Raw genomic sequence first — 24,037 nt, forward strand, 5'->3', positions numbered from 1 at the left:
TAGATTGGTGTCTGGATTTAGTAATCCTTGTGAGGAAACTCTGACTCTCAAAAGTCCTGAGACTAGTGCAGTGAGAATTAGTGAGACTACTTTAAAATAACAGAGAGTTTATGACTTGTGTTACTAAAAGACTTTTTCTACAGGTCTAAGTCTCCTATTCTCCATGTTACAATCCCTATAGCTTGAATTTGCAGATATTGTTCTAAATGGACAATGACACAAGCTTGAACAACATGCATCTAGCTGATTCTTCCCACCTCCAGATAATGTCAAAAAGGGGGAGAATATATCTAAATGCAAAAACAGTTATTGGATGTTGCCAGACAATAATACTCTCTCTTTGATAGGGGGAGAGAAGAGTAAATCTAAATGCACTAAGAAGATTGGGAAGATTGACTTCTGCATTTAGATAGAGTTTTGACATCATCAATCTGAACTTGTGTATAATTTCATAATGAACAAGTTGGGGGAGATTGTCATACATAAGTGATGATGTCAAAGATTACTGAAGATAACAATATCATTAGTGTCCCTGATCAAGGTATGAAGCAAAGCTAAACGGACATCTGATCTAAGGAGAATAATGAATCTGTTAAGCTTGGGGTTAGTCTTGTTAACAGACATGAATGTGTGTTAAGCAATCTTCTCATCAATTGGGAGAGATTGTTGTGCAAGATATACCTGTACCATAACAAGACTAAGATATTTTGTCAACCCTAAGTAAGTTCTAATGTGATCTTAATCTGTATTTTGTACTTGTAACATTTAAAGTCTGTAAAAATGTCAAAGGAGCAGACTAGAGCCTTTTTCTATAAACACTATCAAGCCTAAGAATTCTATCTGGAAGAAGATCAAGAAGATCATGCCTCAGAAGAATTATAAAGAAGCTTGGAGTTGAATAAAGCTGTTTTAGGAAAAATACTCTAAGTCAAGATCTCTACAAGTCACAGATTTGATGTTATAGAGAAGTCATTCGAGAACTCCAGAATGACTTATAGAGAAGTCGGGAAAGCCACTAGAGAACTCAGAAAGATATCGACAAGTCAAGAAGACATGAAGATTGGATATATTGACAAGTCATTTCTTCACTAGAGAACTCAGAGTTATCGGCAAGTCTACATTCATTAGAGAACTCTGAGTTATCGATAAGTCTAAGTCTACTAGAGAACTCAGAGATATCGATAAGTCAAAATTCACTAGAGAACTCTAAGTTATCGATAAGATAAAGTGAGGACATGATGCTGAGAGATCTCGACAAGCTAAAGTTTCATTCGAGAACTCAGAGACCTCTTTAAGACAAATTTACTAGAGCATTAGAGATCTCGATAAGTCATTTTACTTATCGAGATGTCAAGATCTCTATGTGCCTAAACTGGAGATCTCGAGTAAAACTCTCAAAGTACAGAATCATAGACCAGTTCAATATCCAAGATTAACAATCAACAAACAATCCAACCAGCTGGATTGACAAGTCTACAAAAAGCAGCTTGAAGAATGTGCAAGATCAATGGTAAAGATTAACTGACAAAGGAAGATCAAAGTGAACACGGGATGTTAAAGATATGCTAAGCCAGAAATGGAAGATCTACTTTTCTATAAATAGAAATGACAAGTGACAGTTTAGAAAAGCTAATAGCATATCTTATTACACACTGTGTAAACCAGCAGTTAACTAAGTTATAAAGTTAACAATGGTCCTTTAGTCAGGAATAACAATTTAGATCAAATTTCTTGTACACTCTCAAGGAGAAGCTAAGCTCTTTATCAACAAAGAGCCTAGAAATTTTATAGCAAAACAGTCTTAATTTTAATATAAAAAATTAAGTGAGTTTTGAAGATCTGTATTCTTTATTTTCTGAAAGCTTAAATTCTGCATGAACACATTTCATTACAAGATTTAGTTTACTTTGTTCAACCATAAACATTCAAGAAAAGCACAAAAATAGTAAAACACATTCACCCCCCCTGTGTGTTATTCATTTCCTAACAATGAATGTCTAATTTGTGTTCTTGTTTTGTTAAAAATAATCCTTCTAATGTTTATAAAAACCTCTCCCATGGTAGATTATAGTGCCTACAACTATCCATTGAACGCCACTCTCATGGTTATAAAAGTACAATTATAGACTATTAAAAGCCAAGAATCATAAGTTTCATAATTTTCATATCAATCTCCCGATCTCATACTTAAACTGCATCTATCATATCATGTACTATAATTACAACTCCTTTCCCGATCTGTTATAACTCCTAAAGATTCAATTAGAAGTTAGCTACTCCTCTAATTGTATAAAGTGCTCAATAACAGATTAACAATAATAAGAAAATCACAATATACTCAAACAAACATATTAAGCCAATTGAATACTACCCAACTATTGGATAAATGAATTAGCTACTCATGATAAGATAAACAATATATATTAAGAACACAAATTATGAGTTTAAGAATTGATGCACAAAGAATATAACTTTAAAGTTCCTTTGGAATATGGATGAATCCCTTCGCTCCTTCTTCCAATCTCCCTCAAAAGATGCTTCTATCCTTGCTCTTGAGAATTCCAAAGTACCTCTATTCTATTCTATCTTATGTTATTGGTTTTCTGTATATAATATATAAAACCTAATATATCATAAAGAGTTTTTTAATGCTTTTCCCAAAATAAATTAGACTTTGATATAAAATTCGTAGGCTATCTACCAGGCCTGATTCTGGGCTGTTCTAGTTGGATTCTTGATATTGGACCACTTCTAAACCATATATAATTCTGTTAGCTTCACATGGGCTATGAGATCGCCCAATTCTGATGTCTAGAACTCAAGTTATGACCCAAACAGTGATGTATGCGCGTGCACCCCAATAAATCTGAATTTCCTTATGATTTAAGTCCAAATAAGTCCAATTCCATCTAAAGTTGGGAATTCTTTATTCCCTTTCCTAAAACAATAAACTCTAATTAATAATATCCAGTTAATGATATAATATTATAAATATGAGAATAAAATCCTTTAATATATATATATATACTCTATCACAAGGCTAATGAGTCAAATACTGACATCTATGATAGATTCCTAACACTGCTCAATGTTCTATTTAGTTGGAAAAGAGTATGACAGGGAAGACTCGAATACTAAGGTTCTGGGAGATCTTCCTGAAGAATAGGATACTCAAGCCTTTATAATCAGGCATCAATATGATCTTGATTTATTGACACTGGATGAAATCTATAGTATGTTGAAAACCCATGACTTGGAGATTCAACAAAGGAAAAACAAGAAAGGTCAGAAGATGAAGGATGTTATTTTGAATATTGAAGCTCACAAAGGCAAGGAAAGAAGAGATAGCTCTAAAAGAAGGCAGGTAATTGAGGAGTCAGATCCTGACACTGAATCATCAGATCCTGACACAGATACTGATGAAAATTCTGACATTGAGCTAAATGATCCTCAAGTTGTTCAGATGGCTGCCATGCTGGTTAAAGGCTTTAGAAGGATGAGGTTTGCAAACCATAAAGAAAAGGTGGTTTTAACAAGTAGTATTCTGGATGGAAAAGCAAATTCACAAATAATAAAGGACAGTACTCCAAGGGAAGGAAGTTTGATAAAGCCAAGGTGACTCGTTACAACTGCAATGAAAGGGGACATCTAGCTACTGAGTGCCCCACGTCAACTGGAAAGGCTTTGTTCACATCAAACTCCAACAAGTACTGGATGGACTCATCAGGAACTGACAATGATGAAGAATGCTATGCAATCATGAAAACTCATGGAGAGGAAGTGTCAGGAACTGATAAGGTACCTTAAGTTATTTTCCCTATTGATACTGATAATATGTCTATTGATACTGATAATATGTCTGAATTGAAAACTTTCTTATATTCTCTGCATGTTAATTTCAAGAATAAGTCTATTGAAAATGATAATCTAGTAAATGAGAATAAAGAACTTAAGAAAGTAAATGATTATTTAGAAGCTGAGCTTGTATGTCTGTATGAAACTGATAAAGTATGTAAAAAGGCCACACATAATGAATCTTAGATGCACATTAAGTATGTCATGCTAAAAGAAGTGCTTGAAAAGGAAAAAGAAGTGTTTAAAACTTGGATGTCATAGGGTAAAAAGGTTCATAACTTCATAAATGACAAAAACTGGAAAGAGTGTTTGGGCTATAATGAATACACTGATAAAAATAATATTATAAACAATACTACTCCTGTTACATTTATTAATACTAATCATTAGGTCAGTCTACAAAGTAGGGTCTACCTCTAATGTTCCTGATAAGAAGAAAGTTGAACTTAAAGTTCCTGACAAGAAGAAAGTTGAGTTTAGAGTAAAAGAAAAGAAGGATAAAAATATAGATCTTCTCTCTAAGAATTAACTTGATAAAACGGTTTGTGAAGTGACTTCTAGGACTCACAAACCTAGTGTTAAAAGAGGTAGAAAAAGAAAACAGGGAATAAACAAGGCTAATCATTATAAGTACATTCATGATGCTCCTAGAAAAGCTTGTTTTAACTGTGGTAATACTAATCATATTGTTATTGATTTCTCGAGTTTGATATTAGTGGTAGATCAATATTTTACAAACCACAGAACCCTTGTTTTCACTGTGGTAGCATTTAGCATTCTATTTACACATGTAAAGATTATCATAGCTTGTATCGCAACAATTATGATTCTTTACCTAAATTCAATAAAATTTCTATTTCAAATAGAACTGTTAAACTGAGTGTGCATACATCTTATAGAATTAAAACCGTCAGGACAAATCCTGATGGAGCAATTCTTGATGGGTCAATTCCCGACAGGAAGTCTTCTACTGCAAAATATATAAGATGTCAGAACGGACCCAACAAGCGTGGGTTCTTAAAAATGCTAACTGATTTCCATATTTCTGATTACAGGAAAACAAGAAGAATGTGCTAGTACTGGATAGTGGATGTTCTGCACATATGACTGGAAATAAATCCCTGTTGCCAGAATATGAGGAGAAAGTTGGCCTAATGGTTTCCTATGGTGATGGTAATGTAGAAAAAACACTGGGATATGTCAATATAATCATTGGAAATATCATCATCTCAAATGTAGCTCTAGTAGAAGGACTAAAACACAACCTGTTGAGCATCAGTCAAATTACTGATAGAGTGTACTATGTTATATTTTATGATACTCACTGTGAAGTGGTTCAAAAAGTCACAAAGAAAGTGTTTTCAAAGGATATAGGAATGAAAACATCTATGAATCCAAACTTCATGCAAATACTGATGGACCTGAAACTTGTTTGATAAACAAAGCATTTGTAGATGAAAGTTGAAACTGGTATAAGAAGCTTTCTCATCTCAACTTGAATAATCTTAATGAACTGGAGAAGAAAGATTTGGTGAGAGGTCTACCAAACATGTTTTACTCTCTTGATGGTTTATGGGATGCATGTCAACAAGCCAAACAAAGAAGGACCTCATTCAAAAGCAAGTCAGGATCATCCATCAAAAAGCCATATCAATTGCTACATCTAGATCTCTTTGGCCCTGCCAATGTGATGTCAATCAACAAGAAAATGTACACTCTAGTTGTTGTTGATGAATATACTAGATTTACATGGATTTTTTCTTGCACAGTAAGGACGAAACAACAAATGTTCTCCTGGATAATTTGAGACTTATTGAAAATGGCACAAAGTATAAAGTACAAATTCTATAAAGTGACAATGGGACTGAGTTCAAAAATACCAAGATAGATGAGTTATGCAGATACAAGGAAATTTCTCAACAGTTTTCAGCTCCTGGTACACCTCAACAAAATGGAGTTGTGGAAAGGAAGAATATAACACTCCAAGACCATGCTTGTAGAAGCTAATCTACCTACATACTTTTGGGCTGAAGATGTCAAAACTGCCTGTTATAATCAAAATCTGACTCTGATTAACACACAGGGACTAACTCCTTATCAAATGATCAAGGAAAGGAAACCAAGTTTGAAGCATCTTCATATCTTTGGATGCAAGTATTTTGTTCTTAGGACACATCCTGAAATGCTTGGCAAAAGTTGATGAGGGTATTTTTATTGGATATCCTTCATCAAAAGCCTATAAGTTTTCTATCCGAGAACGAGAATAATTGTTGAATTAATCCATGTTTCTTTTGATGACAAAAAGATTCCTGGTATTAAAAAAGATACTCATGAAGAACTTGTATTTTCCAAAAAGAAGCTCAAGTCAGGAAAAGATCTAAATCCTGATGACTTATCAAATCCTGACGATAAGTCAAATCCTGACAAAAAGACAAATCCCGACTCTGAGTCAGATCTTGATGATGATTCTGATCTTGATCTAGAGTTGATTATGAAAGATGTAAATATTGAGGTGGAGCAATCACAAGGTAGTCACAACTCTAGTGAATCAAATTCTGATGACACTGATGAATCAGGAAACACTGGATCAACTAGAAATTCTTCTAATATAACAGATGACAACTCAGCAGGAAATGATCATTCAACTAAAAATCAAGATCAATTTGGTGAACAGTCCTCAAATAGAAGCTCTTCTCAATCATGAACTAACAGCACTGATACAGGGGGAGTTTCACATGAAAATGATGCATCCAATACAGGAGGAACATCAGGAAATGGGGCTGAACTGCCAAAATTTGTAAAATGGACAAAAGATCACACACCTGATCTTATCATTGGAAATCCTGATGTTGGTGTTCAAACAAGGAGTGCAACTGAACATGAATTTCTCTATCACAATTTTCTTTCTAAGGAGGAACCAAAGAAAGTAGATAACACTCAAGGATCCTGATTGGATTCAAGCTATGTAGGAAGAATTGAATAAGTTTGAGACATATGAAGTTTGGAAATTAGTTCTAAGGCCAAAGAACAAGTCAGTAGTTGGCACAAAATGGGTTTTTAGAAACAAGACAGAAAGCTAGACTTGTTGCAAAGGGCTATTCACAACAAGAGGGCATTGACTATGATGAAACATTTTCTCTTGTGGTGAGACTGGAAGCTATGAGAATTTTCTTGGCATATGTTGCACACAAGAAATTCAAGGTCTTTCAGATGGATGTCAAGAGTGCTTTTCTGAATGGAGAGTTAGAAGAAGAAGTAAATGTTGAGCAACCACTAAATTTCATTGATCCAAAATTTCCAAACCATGTGTACAGACTTGACAAAGCTTTATATGGACTCAAACAAGCACCAAGGTCCTGGTATGAAACACTTGCCAAATTCCTGATTGAAAGTGGTTTCAAAAGAAGTAATATTGATAAAACCTTGTTTTACATAAATAAGGGTAGTGAGTTGCTTTGGGGGCAAATTTATGTCGATGATATTATTTTTGGGTCTACTAACAACAAGATGTGCAAGAAATTTTCTGATCTAATGAAGTCAAGGTACCAAAACAGTATGATGGGAGAGTTGAGTTACTTTCTTGGACTGTAAGTTACACTAACTGATGAAGAAATTTTCACTAATCAGTCTAAGTATACAAAGAATCTGTTGACTAGATTCAATATGCAGGAAAGTACTACTAGTGAAACTCCAATGGCCACTGCTACAAAGTTAGATCCTGATCAAGGTAAAGAAATTGATGTCACTGCTTATAGAGGTATGATTGGTTCATTAATCTATCTAACTCCTAGTAGACCAGATATTATGTATGCAACCTGTTTGTGTGCAAGATTTCAGGCCAAACCTAGAGAACCTCATTTGGTTGCTGTGAAGAGAATTTTAAATATTTAAAAGGGACTCAATCTCTTGGTTTGTGGTATACAAGAGAATCATATTTTAGTCTAGTTGGCTATTCTGATGCAGATTTTGCTGAATGCATAATTTACAGGAAGAGTACCTCAGGTGGTTGTCAGTATTTGGGTGGTAGATTAGTTATATGGAAAAGCAAATAACGGAAATCATTATCTACATCTACAACTGAAGCTGAATATATTGCAGCTGGCATTGTCTGTGCTCAGATTCTTTGGATGAGAAATCAGCTATTGGAATATGGATTGTCTTATTTTAAAAAATCTATCTATTGTGACAATCATAGTGTCATTTCTATGACAGGTAATCCCGTACAACACTCACTCACAAAATATATCAGTATTAGAAATTATTTTATCAGGGAGCATGTCATGGAAGGAACAATTGAGTTTCACTTTGTTCCAACTGATCAACAAGTAGCCGATATCTTCACCAAGCCATTACGAGAAATTGTCTATGTTAGAAATCAGGAATTTCCATGGAGTCAGGATCTGTCATGAGGAGTCAGGATGTGTAGTCGATCAGGATCTGTCTGACAGTCAGGATTTGTTAAGCCGTCAGGATCTGAGGCGGTCAGGATATGCATCAGGATTTGAAAACTGTCAGGATATGATTGGATAAGTCACAACTACAGGATAAATCAGAATCTGCTGATTTATAGGATCGTAGTTGTTCATTTAAATATGTATAGAAACTAGATAAATCATATTATAACGTATCTTGTAATTAATAGGAATTGATGGTAGATGTGTGATATATAAACATTGATTAGGTTATCACTTTGTGGTGTGCACAACTCGAGTATTTTCATAACCTAGCAGCTCTTAAGAATATTGTTCTTGACAGAGTTTTGTAACAGTTTATTAAAGATCAATATAAACTTTTATTTTATTAAACTGTTTATTGTTATTCTTACTTTACTTCTTTAATCAATCGATTTGGTTGATAATTGTATCCAACCCCCTTAAACAATTATCATTACTGGGCAACATCACTAAAATAATCCACATATCATTTTCAAAAAGTTTTTTGGGTTATTATAGAGATAATAAAACATGTTTTATGAATCAATCAAACTTCTATGATTTTATAAAAATATTTAAAGGTCAAATAATCTCATTTTTTCACAAAAACAAATCATTCAAAAACATTTTAAAACACAATGACCGTAAAATCGAACACGTACCGGTCAAATAGCATATAATCACATATCTCAATCAAACAAATCTCGTACTTTACTAATTTTACTATTTAATCTTAATTATAACCATCTTTTTATATTTATTAATCGAATAAGGATCCAAATAACGATTCGACTCTAAATCAATATTTTCAAATAATCTTGTATAAATATCACTTATAATATCACATATTTTTACTTCATCTGAATCTAGTCACTTTTTTTTTCTTTTTATCACCACTGAAATATTTTCTTGAATAAATCATATTCTCGAGACACGTATCCATTCACGTGTTCGCCTCATAATCAGTTATCATACCATACACTTTTTAGTAACTCATCAAACTATAGTAACTTTTATATAATTATTTATTCAGTGATGCACATATATATCGCAAAATTTGAATAATTTCTCACTTTATGCATTTAACATTATTCGTGAAAATCCCACATATTATATATTTTCCTAAATTTTTTTAAATATAATATTACAAATAAGTTTTTTGGCGCGATTTGCATTTTAAACCAATAATTTTTTTAGCAAAAATTCATTTTTTTTTCTTTAATTTAGTAGGATTTATTTTATTTACAAATAGACCAAAAGCGATTTTTAGAAAAATTGTTTTCAAATCTATATAAAAACTTACTTGTCTTTTCAAAATGCTGTAATTATTATTAGAAACAACCCCAAATAGAATCATATATTCTTTTTCAAAATCTGCATAAGTATAATTGATTCTTTTTGAATTTTATTAAAATGTAATCTTATTACTTTTAAAGTATCTATTGGACATTTTATTCACAAATAATATAGACAGATACTCATCTAATTCTTAGGAGAAGTATTGAGAATCATTTATTATCGTTATCATCTATTATATTTCATTATATGTATTGTATTTTTCAAAAATTAAATCAAGAGAGGACATTCTCGTACTCCTTAGATAAATTATAATATGTAGATACTCACCAAATATTTAAAAGTATCTTTAAAATTACTTTATTATTATTATCATTATTATTATTATCATTATTATTTGAATATACTGCTTCTTCTTAACATCTTTTTATTAAAAAAAGACTAAATAGATACTCACATAATCTATTAAAGTATATGTAAATTTGTTTATTATTTTTAGTCATTTTTTGATATCTGCATTATATCTTTTGGATATCATAATTGGAGGAAAAAGAATTTCATACATTACATTTCATTTTTATTGTCATTTCTCTCATTTCAACCGGTATCCCTTGTTTTTGTTTGAAGTTCTTGTTTTTGGTGCATCACTCTTTCGAAGGTAATGTTTTTATATTTTATATAGTTTATAGATTTTACTATACAAATTTTTGTCATAGAATACTTGTTATTCTACTTCTTGGTTTAAAAACTATTTTTGATTTTGAATACACAAATAAATCCTTGTTAATTTACCTCTTGTTGTTTGGATAAACATTTTTCTTGGAGAATTACTAAAGTTTGATCCTCATTACCGAATGTTAAGTTGTCACAATTTTATTTGTTATTTGATCAATAAAAATCTGTCATTGAGAACATTTTTAGATCATTTTTGAGACTTGCAGCGTTATGCTTTTATATGTAGTGAATATATTTTCACCCATTAATCTAGGGGTACTACCAAGGTGAAAAAAACTCTCTTATATGTTCCATGACATATATTATTTTCATGTTGCATTTTATTTTTTGCGCAGGTTATGAAATATGTCCAAGTCAAAAAGATCTTCTAAGTCAAATATTGAAAAGGAATTGGCAAATGTTCAGGTAACTAATTCGCAAATATATCATTTTTTGTTTTCTTCAAATTTTGAACTCTTGTTACATTTTTCTTCATCAAGTAAAATTTTTCGATTTTATCTATATCCATCAATTCAATTATTTGTTGTATATGCTTTAAATATTTTTTTATTAAATTTTCAGATTAAATATAATTTTTTTAACTTAATCTAGAATTATAATATATTGCAGTACCTAAACATAATTATACATTGAAAATTAAATTTTTAATCAAAATTTTTATTATAAATTTTTTATATTTTTATAGTGAACTGTGATGAAAATTTAAAATAATGTTATATTTATATTGTATATATATCATCATATATGCTTTTATCAACTTGTTTTATGGAAAACATAATCAGAAAATTATTTCTGTATATATATATTTTAAAAAAATATATTTTTTTTGCGATTTTTTCTTTGCACTTTGGAAATGATATTTTTATAAAGGAATTTTCTAGTGTGCTAATGGGCATATGTTAAGCGCGAAATCTCATGAATTTACTTCATTTTGATTGATTCATATTTATTAATAATAGTGGAGCCCTACATATAAAAAAATTGCACCAATCAGATAAGCTAAACTCATGAGATTCCGCGCTTAACATGTGCCCATGTACACACACTAGAAACCGTTTATAAAAAGTTTTATGAAAAATGGTACTCGCTCCATCCCATTTTAGTTGTCACATTTGGATTTGTGCCGGTCAAATTGACTTAGGTTTGACCGAAATTTATTAATAATTTATAATTGAACAAAATAAAAAAATTACATCACCGGAAAGTATATTTAATCTACTTTAATATATAATTTTTAGTTTTTTAAAATAATATAAAAGTAATATTTAATTTTTGGTCAAAAATTGTTTAATTTGACTTTTATAAAAAGAAATGTGATAACTAAAATGAAATAAAAGGAGTATCTTTGTAAAAAGAACAGAGAAATTTTGTATAAAATCAAGTGGCTAGTTCTTACGACTAAAAAAATGGGCTAGTTCTGACTCGTGTTAGGGACAATGGGTCGGATTCATATTTCCCAACCCGTTTTGTTTGGCTCTCGCTCTGATTGGGATTTTGGGGATGATTGAATTGGAAGCTAATAATAATAACTTTATGTAATTTAAATATAAATCATAATTAATCATAAGGAGATTATCATTATTCATTATTAATTTTAACCGAATGGAAGGATAGAAGGCTTTTCATCTCTCAACTGTGTACATACTCTGTAAGTGATGATCAGTTATTTTTGTATTCGAGTTATTCGAGCTATTTGGATTATGATGAATGTCTAGCATTCCTGAGCTACTTGTATAATGTATTGTTTCCGAAGCTGCATTTAACAATGAATATTTTATCGGCAATATAGTATACTTTGAATGACCAGCAGATATGGTATTATTTTCGAACTGCTGTGGGTGAGATTACACAATTAGAAGGGGAGCATGCCTGGTTGTCCCAGTATATATGCGATGCATTGGACAGAGGATTTGGGTTTAATTGGCGCACACCGATTTGTCTACCTCCAGACGTTGAGAAAGAGGGACTGGAAATGGTATTTGATTATTTTCGTTTTGCTGTAGCGTTGGGTCGGGATTGCGAGGTTAGATTCGTGTTTGCTTAATTCTTGTTGTTAGTTTGTGCTTCCTGACACTTGTTTTGATTTAGAGTTATTAATTGCAGATTTTTTTCTATTTTATAAAGGATATCATAAATTTTGAATTTATATTTGTTTTTCTTTGAGCAGGAGCGCAAGTTGTATATTGATGAACTTCTTCAAAGGGATGAACACTCTCTTTGGTCGTTGCTTCGTGCTGCAAACTGTCTACAAGTTAGTGGGCTATATGAAATGATCCGCGACACTCTTGCTCAAAACACTGAGAAGAGTGTCTCGGAAATAGAGCACGATTTATCTAGATCTTTCAAGCAGTGTGCGAAGGTTATTTTTCTTGCGGCTACCATGTTTACTGCCAGTGACATGTTCCTTACCTTCAATTTTTTTATGTTAATTTTTTCAATTGATGCAGGGAGAAGAGCTGGAACCTCACAAGAATGTCAACATACGTGCCAGGCTTTCAAATAAGCTGTTTGTGAAACAGACGAAAAAGCTCGACGAGGTACCGAATATAAAGGTAAAATTCAAGTCTTCTTCAATATGATTACCATAATTGGTACTATAACAACTTGAATCTATCTTCTAATATTTTTCTTTGTATCATACTTAACTTGTTATTGGTTGATGTTCTTCCTTGATAGAATGTGGAGGCAGCAGAACTGGAGGCTCCGGAGCCTGAAGCTCGTTCAATTGATGACCTCCTTTCTTTTATCAATGGCGATGGAGGTATCATTATCTTTTTGCTCACTAGCTTTTTATATGTGTGCTCCATACTTGCTTAAATATGTGTATTATAAGAACTGATCATATATTCTAGAGTTATTTGCAAAATGCATCCCCGTGGTTTGGCCAAAATGCATTTTTTTACCTATACTTTAGATAACTGCACTTTGCATCCCCTTACTATTTCGGCGCGACAAATTGCACCCTTTTCGTTAAATTTGTTAAAATTCTCAGGGGCATTTTAGGAAATTAAAATATTTAATTATAACTAGATCATTATTTAAGTTTTTTGACCCTCTAAATGATACTTTTCGAAAAAATTTAAAAAACGAAAATTATAGAGAACGAAAAAATCTTTTCAAAACAATAACATTCAAAATTATCAAAAAATTTATGAAGCCAAAATTAAATAAAATATATACTTATTGAATTTATTAAAAATAATTATAAAAAAAATATTTCAATTTTGAACCTTTTTATTTCGAGAAGATCTTTTTATTCTCTACAACTTCCGTTCTTTAAATTTTTTCAGAATGTATTGTTTATAGGGTTATAAACCTTAAATAAAGATCTGAAAATAATTTAATATTTACATTTCCTAAAATACCCCTGAAAATTTTAACAAAATTAACGAAAATGGTGCAATTTGTCGCGCCGAAATAGTAAGGGGATGCAAAGTGCAGTTATCTAAAGTATAGGTAAAAAAATGCATTTTGGCCAAATCACAGGGATGCATTTTGCAAATAACTCTATATTCTAAATTAGCTATACCCGTGGTCCTTTTTCTTTTGTAAATACTCGAAGTCCTCTATAAATGTTATTTTTTCAGCTTGTTCTTCTTGCCATATAACAACACGAAAATAATGGCATGTAAGAATGTGTAGAAACTGAAAGATATTAGGTGTATCAAAACAATTTTAAAGGGAAACCCATATATGCCTATAAAATTGTTTTACACAGTGAGACATGACATCCTATTATTTCAAAAAGGAATACACCACCACTAGCCTAACTAATTATCTCAATTTTGATATACTAGTCATGTCTCTTCTAATTACATACTATATAATGAGTTTGGGGCAGTTTTGATATATCAACTACGTCTCTTCTTCTATAGTCTTTAAATAAAAACCCTTATTGTCTTAGTTCTACTCTCTAGAAGAGGTGTATTGGGATGTATTTAAGTTTTAGGGTACATGTCCTAACTTGAAGGAAAAGTGTCCACCTTGTCAAAATGATTTGCTCATCCTCAAATGATAAACAATTTGTACAAGCATATTTCTTCTTTTCTAGTAAAAAGTGATGAAATTTTATCCTTTTAATGGTTTCTTTGGTGTGGTTATCTAATGGTATCTTTATAATTATACTTGTGGAACTTAGATGTTAGTTTTTCGTTGTTTCATACCTTACAGTGTAGTTTGAAGTAGGCAAGGCGATTTTTTTTAATGATGCAAACATTAATATTAATTAAGTACATTATATTTGCAGATACCAGAGGGGGTCAAACCTCAAAGAAGAAGAAAAAGAATCGTAACAAAGGGAAAGAGAAGAAGAAAACTTCTTCTATCAATGTTTTTGCTTCAACTGAGGCCTCTGCTTTAGAGAAAATCACCGAGAACAGTGAGCAGGTCAGGCACATGATTTTCATTATTATATTATTCATTTTTTCTTGCCGCGAGGCACATGATTTCCATTATTATATTATTTGTTATTTCTTGCCGTAATTCCCCACAATATGCCGTGTTGTTTGTTACCTAAGAAGATGTATATTAAAATTTTTAGGACTTGAATGCTTCTAATTCTGCATACGATAGAGGTTCCGCTGCTGATAGATTACAACTACTGGGCACTCAACATGAGAGCTTCAATGCTGAGGGAGACATTGTTGATAATGATCTGGATCCCGCTTTGTTGGAAGAGATTAATAGGTTAGCGTGTTAATTTTATCATTTATAATATATCTGAACCTCAATATTTTGGAAATTCTTAACCTCAATATTTTGGAAATTCTTTTGTATGACAATTATCTCAGTACGGGGTATTTTTAAGTGTGCGAGTGTCACAAGTATCTCTTTCCTTTGTGGGAACAGAATTATATATATATATATATGTGTGTGAATGTAAGTATGTATTTGTGTGTGTCTTAACTTCAATTATCTAGATGTGACGTCAAAAAAAAAAAAGAAACAAAACCTTTAGGAAATAACGTTTTTTGGGAGTGTTCGACAAATTCACTTTTTCAAAATATGATGAGGTATAAAACAACTTTTGCTTGCAAGTAAAAGATAAATACAGCATGCCAACAAAGATTCAATTTAAGGACCAATGTTACCAAAAGCATAGATGAGGCAATGTCTACTGCTTTTTGATAAGCGATTTTAATAAGGCAATTGCTTCGTCCCATGTCCTTGATTAGGCGATATTGAGGCAATAGATTACCTGTGGCCTTAACATTTTTTGTCAAAATGTTATAAAAATTGATAAATATGTATTTATTATATGTAACTGAAACATAAAACTGTGTTTTTATGTCATTATTACTAAAATGGATAAAACATCACTAAAAAATGTATTTGTAAATTACAAAAAAACTATAGTATTTTACAATAAATTTTCAATTACATTTTCTTAGTCTAAATGTGTTTTGTAGTATGTGACCCAAACTTTTAAGTTAAAATGTAGGCTATACTTTAAAACTTAATATTTTATCTATTCATTTTCTATAGCTCTTGTAATTTTTATTAATAATATCATATTGTCATCATATTAATGTCAAATATTACGTAGATACCAATTCACTAGTTTCTATCTATACTATATTATTTTACTATAATAAGCAAAACTAGTATATTTGGTTGGTTGTCAGTTTGGCACTTCGTCAAATTCTACACCATACTATTATAAGCGGAACATTGTATATTTGATTGGTTGTCAATTAAACACATGTAATTATATAATCATTGTTAGCTTTGTCTCGCCTACGCAAATAACACATGTAAGGTCATGACTAGTATTGAGCACATTAAGTAGGTTTGCCACAAGATTGCAATACATTTATCTGGTGTTTGTTTCCTATATTTTGCTCGATGAAGCAATGTGAATCTTATTTTTATGCATAGGCTATGTTACAATTTTGTAAAATTACATATTTTTTAGAAAATAATTATATTAATTAAGCAAGCAACTACATTAGAAAAAGAAAAGGTAGGGGTGGGGTGGGGGATAAAGATACTTGAACATGACACAAATTTGATCGACTGCTCTTGCAAACCGATGCTTCTGTTTTGAAAAAGGATCTATTTACTTGGTTTTAGTCTCGACTATCAACAATGTTGATATCTCAGAGGTTAGTTTTCATTCTTTAATTTATTAGTGTATCTCATTATACAAGATATATCATATAGTAGGTGATAGTATCATGAAATTACATGAAAGTGTTGGATTGATTGCTACTTAATTGCATGTTTGCTTTTTGTTGCCGATGGATATTAGTCACACCGGTGTTTAGTTTTTATACAACGTTGTAACAATTAATTAGTCCGGTGGCACCTACGGAAGCTAGTTTTATTCATTTGATTATTCTTAGAACTTGAATATCTGTAATTGATTTTGACATTTTGTTAAGTTAGTTTTTTCGCCCTTGTACTATATATGGTACATGGGCGGGATATATTGGCCGTGTAAGTTAAATTTATTAAATATAAATAAAAAAATGATTTCAAAGGCGTGTGCAAATTTTTATTCAAAACTTGTAAGCATATAATTCTTGTATGGCTAGCTAGATTCCAATATGAAATTATTGACATGCATGCTAGAACGCTACTGCCTTAATATGTATAATGTATTAAACTGCCCTCGATACATGTGTGACATGTATGCGCATTGCGCTGTAAACTTAAGTGTGGCCTTCACACAGCCGGAACTCATTATTACCCGCTTCGTTCATTTTTCTATATGATTTGATTGTATAATTTTTACACGCATATGGCTGATGTCTGCACACATGGAAAACAAACTCACATCCACAAACTTATGTTTGTAAGAGTTTTCTTGGTTTAGTTCTTCAAATAAGGTATATACTATTATTTAGTGTATCTTCTCAGATAAGATGTCATATGCCATAACAAAATCATTTTGAAATGTTTGCGGTGATGTTGCAGTCTTCTGTTTTTGTGTGTGAAATAAGTAACAGTACTAGAATACTACATTCGATGAGAAGTATGTTATTGTTACTATTTTGCCCTCTACAAAGATATATTCCTTTTACCTTCTTTTCCTTTTATTCGCGGTTCCTTATTTGTCCTCTTCGTGTGCAGGGAAGTAGAGGATTTTGAAATAAGGCTGATGACGAATGCATTGCGTTTAGAAAGGAATGAAATTTTTCAAAGACTTGGTACAAATTTTTATTCCTTCTTTAGATTGTGCAAAAATGTTTACTAAATTTATACATGTGTATATATGTATATAATGATGCAATATTTTCTAAATTTCAAAGAGAGCTACAAATTTAGAACTGATGCATCATGCATCGTATTCATATATACATGAATTTTTGTTTCGTTGAAGTTATTATATTTCGACATGTAATGAAGCTAAAATACTTTAAATTAAATAGCGTTTATATATATATATTGTATTATGACAAAGGATTAAAGACCTAAGAATATGGTGAACTACATGATTTGTGTTGTTCATAATCTTTTCTTGTTCATTCTATCATTATCACAACTAAATATTTCCATTTAACCCTATTTATCTCATCTTTTATGCACCACGGTTTTTGGTCAAGTTTTGTTATGTCAATAGTGCCATTTTATAGTCTTTGGCTGTGCATAGAAATGATAATTGAATAGTACAAGTTATGCTAATAGAATTACACTGAACAGTTTTTTTTAATCATCGTAGCATTAAATTATATAACAATGGATTTTCTGCTGTATATATGATGAGAGAACGTCTCTCTACCAATTGTACAAGACTTTTTTTTTACCTACGTGTTTAATTTGTTTTTTTATTATGACTAGTTTTAGGGTCTAGCAGGATGGATTTGTATTAGTTGCCATAATTAGTTATCCTCCTTTGTCAGTTGTAACCTTTTAGTGTCTAGCAGGATGCACAAGTCTCCTTTATATTCCTTGCTAATTCCCCTGTTAATTCGCTGTAATGATTGTATCTTTACTTTGATTATATAATTATTGACTTACTTGCTCCCTAGTAACTCATGGATGTTTTCACCCTTTGCACATATTTCACTTATATATGTATATGCTTGGATGGACAGGAATAGACTATGTTGCTTGATCGCAGTAATCTGTATGGTTCAAGACCTGCAGAGAATGGCTGATGTACATTGAATGCATGTTTTAGACTGCAGAGTTAGTGTCAGGTTGGGAATGGCTTGTGGTGAAAGCTTTTAACAATAAAATGATGGGGATTGGTTGTGATATAGTCGTATATTTTCTTCTTTTCATGCGCCAAGTTTTGGTTGCTCTTCTATCTAGAATGGATGAAGGTCAGCATTACTGTTGAGAAAGAACTCATTGTGTTCAAGCCCTTATTCACTTTAACGAATGGTGTTTTTAGGTGCAATTCAGATATGTGAGTTTTTTAGCTTTACAGTACATTTCTTAAATATCTTAGATAAATTTAGGGGATTGTTGTTTATCTTATGCTATAAGCATCTACAGTGCTCTTATAAATCAAATGTGCATAATCCAATGGTTCTAGACTCTCCTTATCCAATTTATAAAGGCCCTACCTCGCGGTATTTTTCCGAAAAAAACAGTTTTCCCAACTTATCTGGCCAAAACTTGCATATGGTAACTGGTGGAGAAGTTTTTGCACACAAAATAAAAGCAACTTTCACGACCTATTAAAAATTGATATTAAATTTCTTTATTGTCAATTATCAGCATAATTATAAACTATGCTATTGTTATTCACTCAATAATATTTGCTATTCTTTTTTGAGCTTGGGAACCATCTTTATTTTCCTTTAGGTTTGCTTTCTTCTTTTTTTATGATTGGTTAATATTTCATTATATGCCTCTGTAATCTATATAGATCAAACTTAGAGCTGGACCAGCTATACCACTGCAATTTCAGATTATACTATGTGTACTGCATTACCTCTATTAAAATGTGTCAAAGGTTTGTTCAATTGATTATGAAGATAATCAAGTGCAGTAGCCACATCAATCGCCATGTTTATTTTGGTAGCAAGGTTTGTTCAATTGATTATATTTGAAGAAGTTGCGTTGCATAGTTGCATGTGTAATGCAGTTAGACAGTCACCCATCTTTGTTGGAAATATACCAATACCAAATGGTTTCAAAAACCCAGATTATATAAACGCCAGTTGCCAGTTTTTTTTTCTTTTTGAATAATTAGGTCTGTTCTAACAAATTGCATTACCGATAGCACTACGCAACCATTGCAACAGCATTACCACTAACCTTGTAAGATGTACGAGTGACTACACAAATGACTTTTGATAGTGCCCTTTGGAACTACCATACCCTTCTCAAGTAGTAGTATACAAATTAATGTTACAAGGAAGATTCGATTCCCGGGATCAAACCCAAGCTGTTGCATTTTGTTTTTTTTTAGTCTCCATTTAGCTAATCCAGCAAGAGCCCGATCTCTTCTTAACATCCCGCTTTCCCATTAGTTCTCTCAGTGTTCCAACAGCATCCCAATTGCTCGTATCAGCGAAGGTGTTACTTAACAATACATAAGTTGAAGGGGTATGTCTGTCTAAATTTAAAGCATGATCTGCTGCACGAGTTGCAGTATCAATATCCCCATGAAGTCGACAGGCACCAAGTGGAGTCTGCCGAACTAGAACTCCTGGTTTCGATGGCATATTTAGGATTAAGGCCTCGGCTTCTTTTGTACGCCCAGCTAGGCCTAAGAGATTTACCATACATGCATAGTGACCGTCTCCAGGTGAGATGCCGTAGCCATCTGTCATGGAAGATAGATGTGTCCAAGCTTCATCAATATATATCCTCCCAGGCTACATGCATAAAGTACACATATGAACGTAATATAATTAGGCTCTGGACCTTCCACCCTCATATCACCGAAGATATTTAAAGCTTTTCTTGGATCCCCATTTTGTGCATACCCCATTATCATTGTCGTCCACGAAACAACTGTCCTGTCCTTCATTGATTGAAAAACGCTTAATGCTCTATCCATCAATCCACATTTTGCATACATATCCAACAAAGCATTATCCACACACACATCAACTTCATTATCAAGCTTAATCATCAAAGCATGAAATCTTTTTCCTTCCTCTAAAGAAGCTAAATTAGCACATGCATTAAGAGCTGTAACAAGAGTAAACTTGTTTGGTTTTACTCCTATCTCCCTCATCTCTTCTACAATTTCTAATGCTTTTCTCGGTTCACCACAATTTAAACATCCCTGCCACTTGAGTCCAAGTGTGCACATCTCTACAAGGCATTTCTTTAAAAGCTTTCCAACCATCGTCCAGTTTTTGGTTTTTCAAGTACATATCAACCAAAGAATTCCCTACACACATCTCATTTCCATGACCAGACTTAGCAAGGCGCGCATGAACTTGCAATCCTAGACTGAGATCCGTCAGGGCAGCCAATGAAGTAAGTACACTTGCAAACGTAAAGTTATCAGGTATTACCCCTTCCCGAATCTGCGGGTTACCTACGAAAAAAAAAAAAAAAAAATCCTGGAACATCAGAATAGGACGACTGCAAATAACCAGACATGATGGCATTCCAAGAAACAATATCCCTGTTCCAACAATTCTCAAAAACATTTAAAGCTTCATCAAACTGATCATGGCGCAATAATGCAGTCAAAAAAGCATTGACCAAGTAAACATTTGAAATCAAACCAAGCTTGAAAATCAAGGCATAAACTTGGAACACGGGTATCAAGCTACTAGAGAAAGAACATGCTTGAAGAACACTAACAAAAGTGAAGGCATTAGGCTTAATGCCACTGTTGTTGCGCATCCGGGAAAACAAGAAAAGAGCTTCAAAGGGTCTAGCATGTTGAACAAAACCAGTTATAACAGCAGTCCATGACACAACATTTCTGTGGGGCATTTCATCAAACAGCTGAAGACCATTTTTAAGATCACCGCATTTAACATACATATTGAGTAGAAAATTGTGGAGATACAATGAGGAAGAGTGGATTGCAGCTTTAATAAACTTGGCATGAACAGCTCTGCCATGGATTAAGCTTGAAGATTGAGTGTATTTTCGCAACAAGTTAGAGTAATGCAATTCAATGTTGTCAACGCAAGTTGAGAAGGGTACAGTGGTGGGGGGAAATGCAAGTTGCAACTTGGTGAAATTGAACCTTTTGATGCATAACATCTTGTTATTACATACACGCCACTGCACAGTTTCGCACCGGTTCTTTCGGTTTTTTCTCGGCTCTAGTTTAATATGTCATGGCCCTAGTTTTTTGTTTTTTCGCTAAAAACTACTAATCGATAACAATCTGAGGCATCTCTCTTTGTTCCTTTTACTGTGTATATGACTACCGTATCTCTCTAGAAACGATTTATAAACCGGGAGTAACTTTGTTAGTATCAGCTTCTGAAGCTCATCTCGCAGGTGTATATCCTTTAAATATTTCAAGGATAGTGTTTCAAAGAAATCAGGGATTTTCCCAGAGAACTCATTACGAGAAATATCCAAATTTTGCATACCTCTTATGTCACAGCCCCGGAATAACACTAACAAAAGGTAATTAAATAAATACAAAGTTATTACAAACGGCCGTTAACAGCAGAATCCAAGATCGCAAAGGTTCAGGGTTTGAACAGTCCCAACTACAACTATTACAACATATATTTAAAGCTACCGGTGTAATAACCCCAATTTTTGAGAAATTTTGAAACCCTTATGAATAATGTTTTTGCTGAACGAGAAAACTTTTCATGCCACGCTATGTAGGGGTTCTGTTATTGATCTTATGGGATATTATTAGTACTCTATGAAGTATATAAGTGTATGTAAAGATCGTCATAATCCAATTCCGAACACTTTGGTTTTTCCCGGAAATCCACAAGATACGGAGAGAATTGAGTATGAGGTAACAGGATAAAAAGGATTTAAATTAAAGGATTAATGGAGGATCATAAAAAGGAATATAATGTATTGAGAAAGGTTAAGGGAACCTAAGTAATAAGATCCCGGGTATGATCCTTCAAACGATAAAACGAGAACGAAAGTTAAGCGAACCGTATAGCAGATCAGCGGTCATTAGGCAAACGATTAGGAAGTTAATCAAAGGGATTAATGGGAATGATGTCATCCAACCAATAGAAAGAAGACAAGGAAGGAAGGATGACATCATGTGGATGAGATAAGCATGACATGGGAAGGAGGAGGTGTGGTGGCTTTGTAACCACACAAATCCAAGGGCAAGAAGGTAATTCACTAAAGCAAAAACAAAACCAAATCAACCAACCAAGCAAATCATTTCATTTTCATCAAACAAAACACAAAATTCTTCTTTCTCCATGGAAGCTCACGGGTCCTTTTCTTAATTTTTGAAGATCCAAGCTCCTCCACTTACTATTTAGCAAGGTAATTATCCTAGCTTCTCCTAGTTAAGTTACATACTTCCTATAAGTTTAAGCTTCTAATTCCAAGCCAATCTTTTTCTATAAATCATCAAAGAAGATGGTGAATAGTGTTTTCAAGAACTAAAATTTGTGTTCTTGAAGTTTTGTTTAGATTAAGCTTGGTTAAGGGCTTTAAAGGTGATTCCAAGCCATCCTCTTGATTCTCCACTCTCCAAGGAAGGTATAAACTACAAACCCTAGCTTTAGTTTTGAGTAATTAGGATTGAATGTGTTTGATATAGCATATGTGAGGCATGATGCTTGATTGGTTGAAGTTTGGTTGAGTTTGTAGAGATTAGTTGGTTTTGTTGTTATGATTAGAGTTTGAGATTTGGAATGGTAGTGAAATGAAATGGTAATTTTGTGGTTTTGATTTAAAGAAACTTAAGTATGATTAAAGTTAGGTTTAAGCATATGTATGAATGATTAAAAGTGAATTGGTTGGGATTGTTATGATGTGATAAGGATGGATGTTTGTTGTGTGTTGGATTTGAGGATGGTTTGGGTTGATTGTGGATGGTTTAAAAAATGGGAAATCGCGTAAACATAGCCGTCGTAACGTCCGATTTTCTTTGGACTGTTTTTGTGCATAGCATTAGGACCCGAGAACCCCCTGCTAGATTGTGACCACTGCCATGTTTAGATAGCTCATGTTACGAGCTTCGTTTTGATATGTAGTTCGTTCGATTCCGATTTACGGTTTAGGAGAAACGACCGTTTCAAGTAACGGCGTTTCACGAACGAAACTTTTTCCCTCACCTTACTTTGAAATGTAGGTTAAAGACCAAAAAGGGTTAATTAATGCATGAAACATTTATGGTAAGTGTTTTAGGCAGTTGGTAAGTCACTCGCGAAGGAATCGCTTTAAAACTCGTAAAGGTTAAATTATTAAAAATGGTGGAGCCGAGGGTACCCGAGTGACTTAAGCGAATCAGTGAGCGCAAAACAAGCGTTAGAGTCTAAGTTAGTTAAAGTATAGATTTACAAGTGATTTTGGTTTAATTCCAACTTACTTGTTGTTTATAGGTTACCAGACTCGTCCCGAGCCTTTTATCACCCCAAGTCGCTCAGGCAAGTTTTCTACCCGATATACTGTTGTTGTGATGTAAATATATGTATATGCATTATCTTGTGATAGTGCATGATTGTTATTAGCAAATTTTGCGATATATTGGAGCATGCTGATATGGTATATATGCATGTCTGTTTCGTAATCTGGTTATCTATCTGTTGATTTCAATGCTTATAGTTGCATAATACCTATGCTAGAAATAAGCAAGTAGTTGCGTATACCCTTAGTATAGGGGATAAAAGGTGAACATATTT

The 24,037-nt window shown here is 32.7% G+C and overlaps 1 protein-coding gene and 1 pseudogene across 2 annotated transcripts; one reads left to right on the plus strand and one right to left on the minus strand.

Moving 5' to 3' along the window:
• Window positions 1-11,723: 11,723 nt before the first annotated feature.
• On the plus strand, window positions 11,724-18,693 carry LOC141676739 (SKP1-like protein 21). 2 transcript variants are annotated; one of them, XM_074482444.1, is made up of 9 exons: window positions 11,724-11,967; window positions 12,109-12,342; window positions 12,487-12,678; window positions 12,767-12,871; window positions 12,996-13,080; window positions 14,566-14,705; window positions 14,860-15,005; window positions 17,394-17,470; window positions 18,359-18,693. In XM_074482444.1, the coding sequence occupies exons 2-9, from the start codon at window positions 12,292-12,294 to the stop codon at window positions 18,376-18,378; spliced, it is 816 nt and encodes a 271-aa protein (XP_074338545.1). In that variant the 5' UTR covers window positions 11,724-11,967; window positions 12,109-12,291; the 3' UTR covers window positions 18,379-18,693. The 2 variants fall into 2 exon arrangements, with proteins under 2 accessions (XP_074338545.1, XP_074338546.1); XM_074482445.1 differs by having other exon boundaries at window positions 12,130-12,342.
• Window positions 18,694-19,405: 712 nt separating this feature from the next.
• Window positions 19,406-21,804, minus strand: LOC141677475 (putative pentatricopeptide repeat-containing protein At3g15130; annotated as a pseudogene).
• Window positions 21,805-24,037: the final 2,233 nt, after the last annotated feature.

The sequence above is a fragment of the Apium graveolens genome, chromosome 8, assembly GCF_009905375.1.
Source record: "Apium graveolens cultivar Ventura chromosome 8, ASM990537v1, whole genome shotgun sequence".
Taxonomy (NCBI): domain Eukaryota; kingdom Viridiplantae; phylum Streptophyta; class Magnoliopsida; order Apiales; family Apiaceae; genus Apium; species Apium graveolens.

Excerpts from the sequence above, each read along its gene's own strand:
- LOC141676739 (XM_074482444.1), top strand. The coding sequence starts at position 12,292 with ATGGTATTTGATTATTTTCGTTTTGCTGTAGCGTTGGGTCGGGATTGC. Across the intron at positions 12,679-12,766 it reads CTTTCAAGCAGTGTGCGAAG|GGAGAAGAGCTGGAACCTCA; the intron begins GTTATTTTTCTT and ends CAATTGATGCAG. Across the intron at positions 15,006-17,393 it reads TTGTTGGAAGAGATTAATAG|GGAAGTAGAGGATTTTGAAA; the intron begins GTTAGCGTGTTA and ends CTTCGTGTGCAG.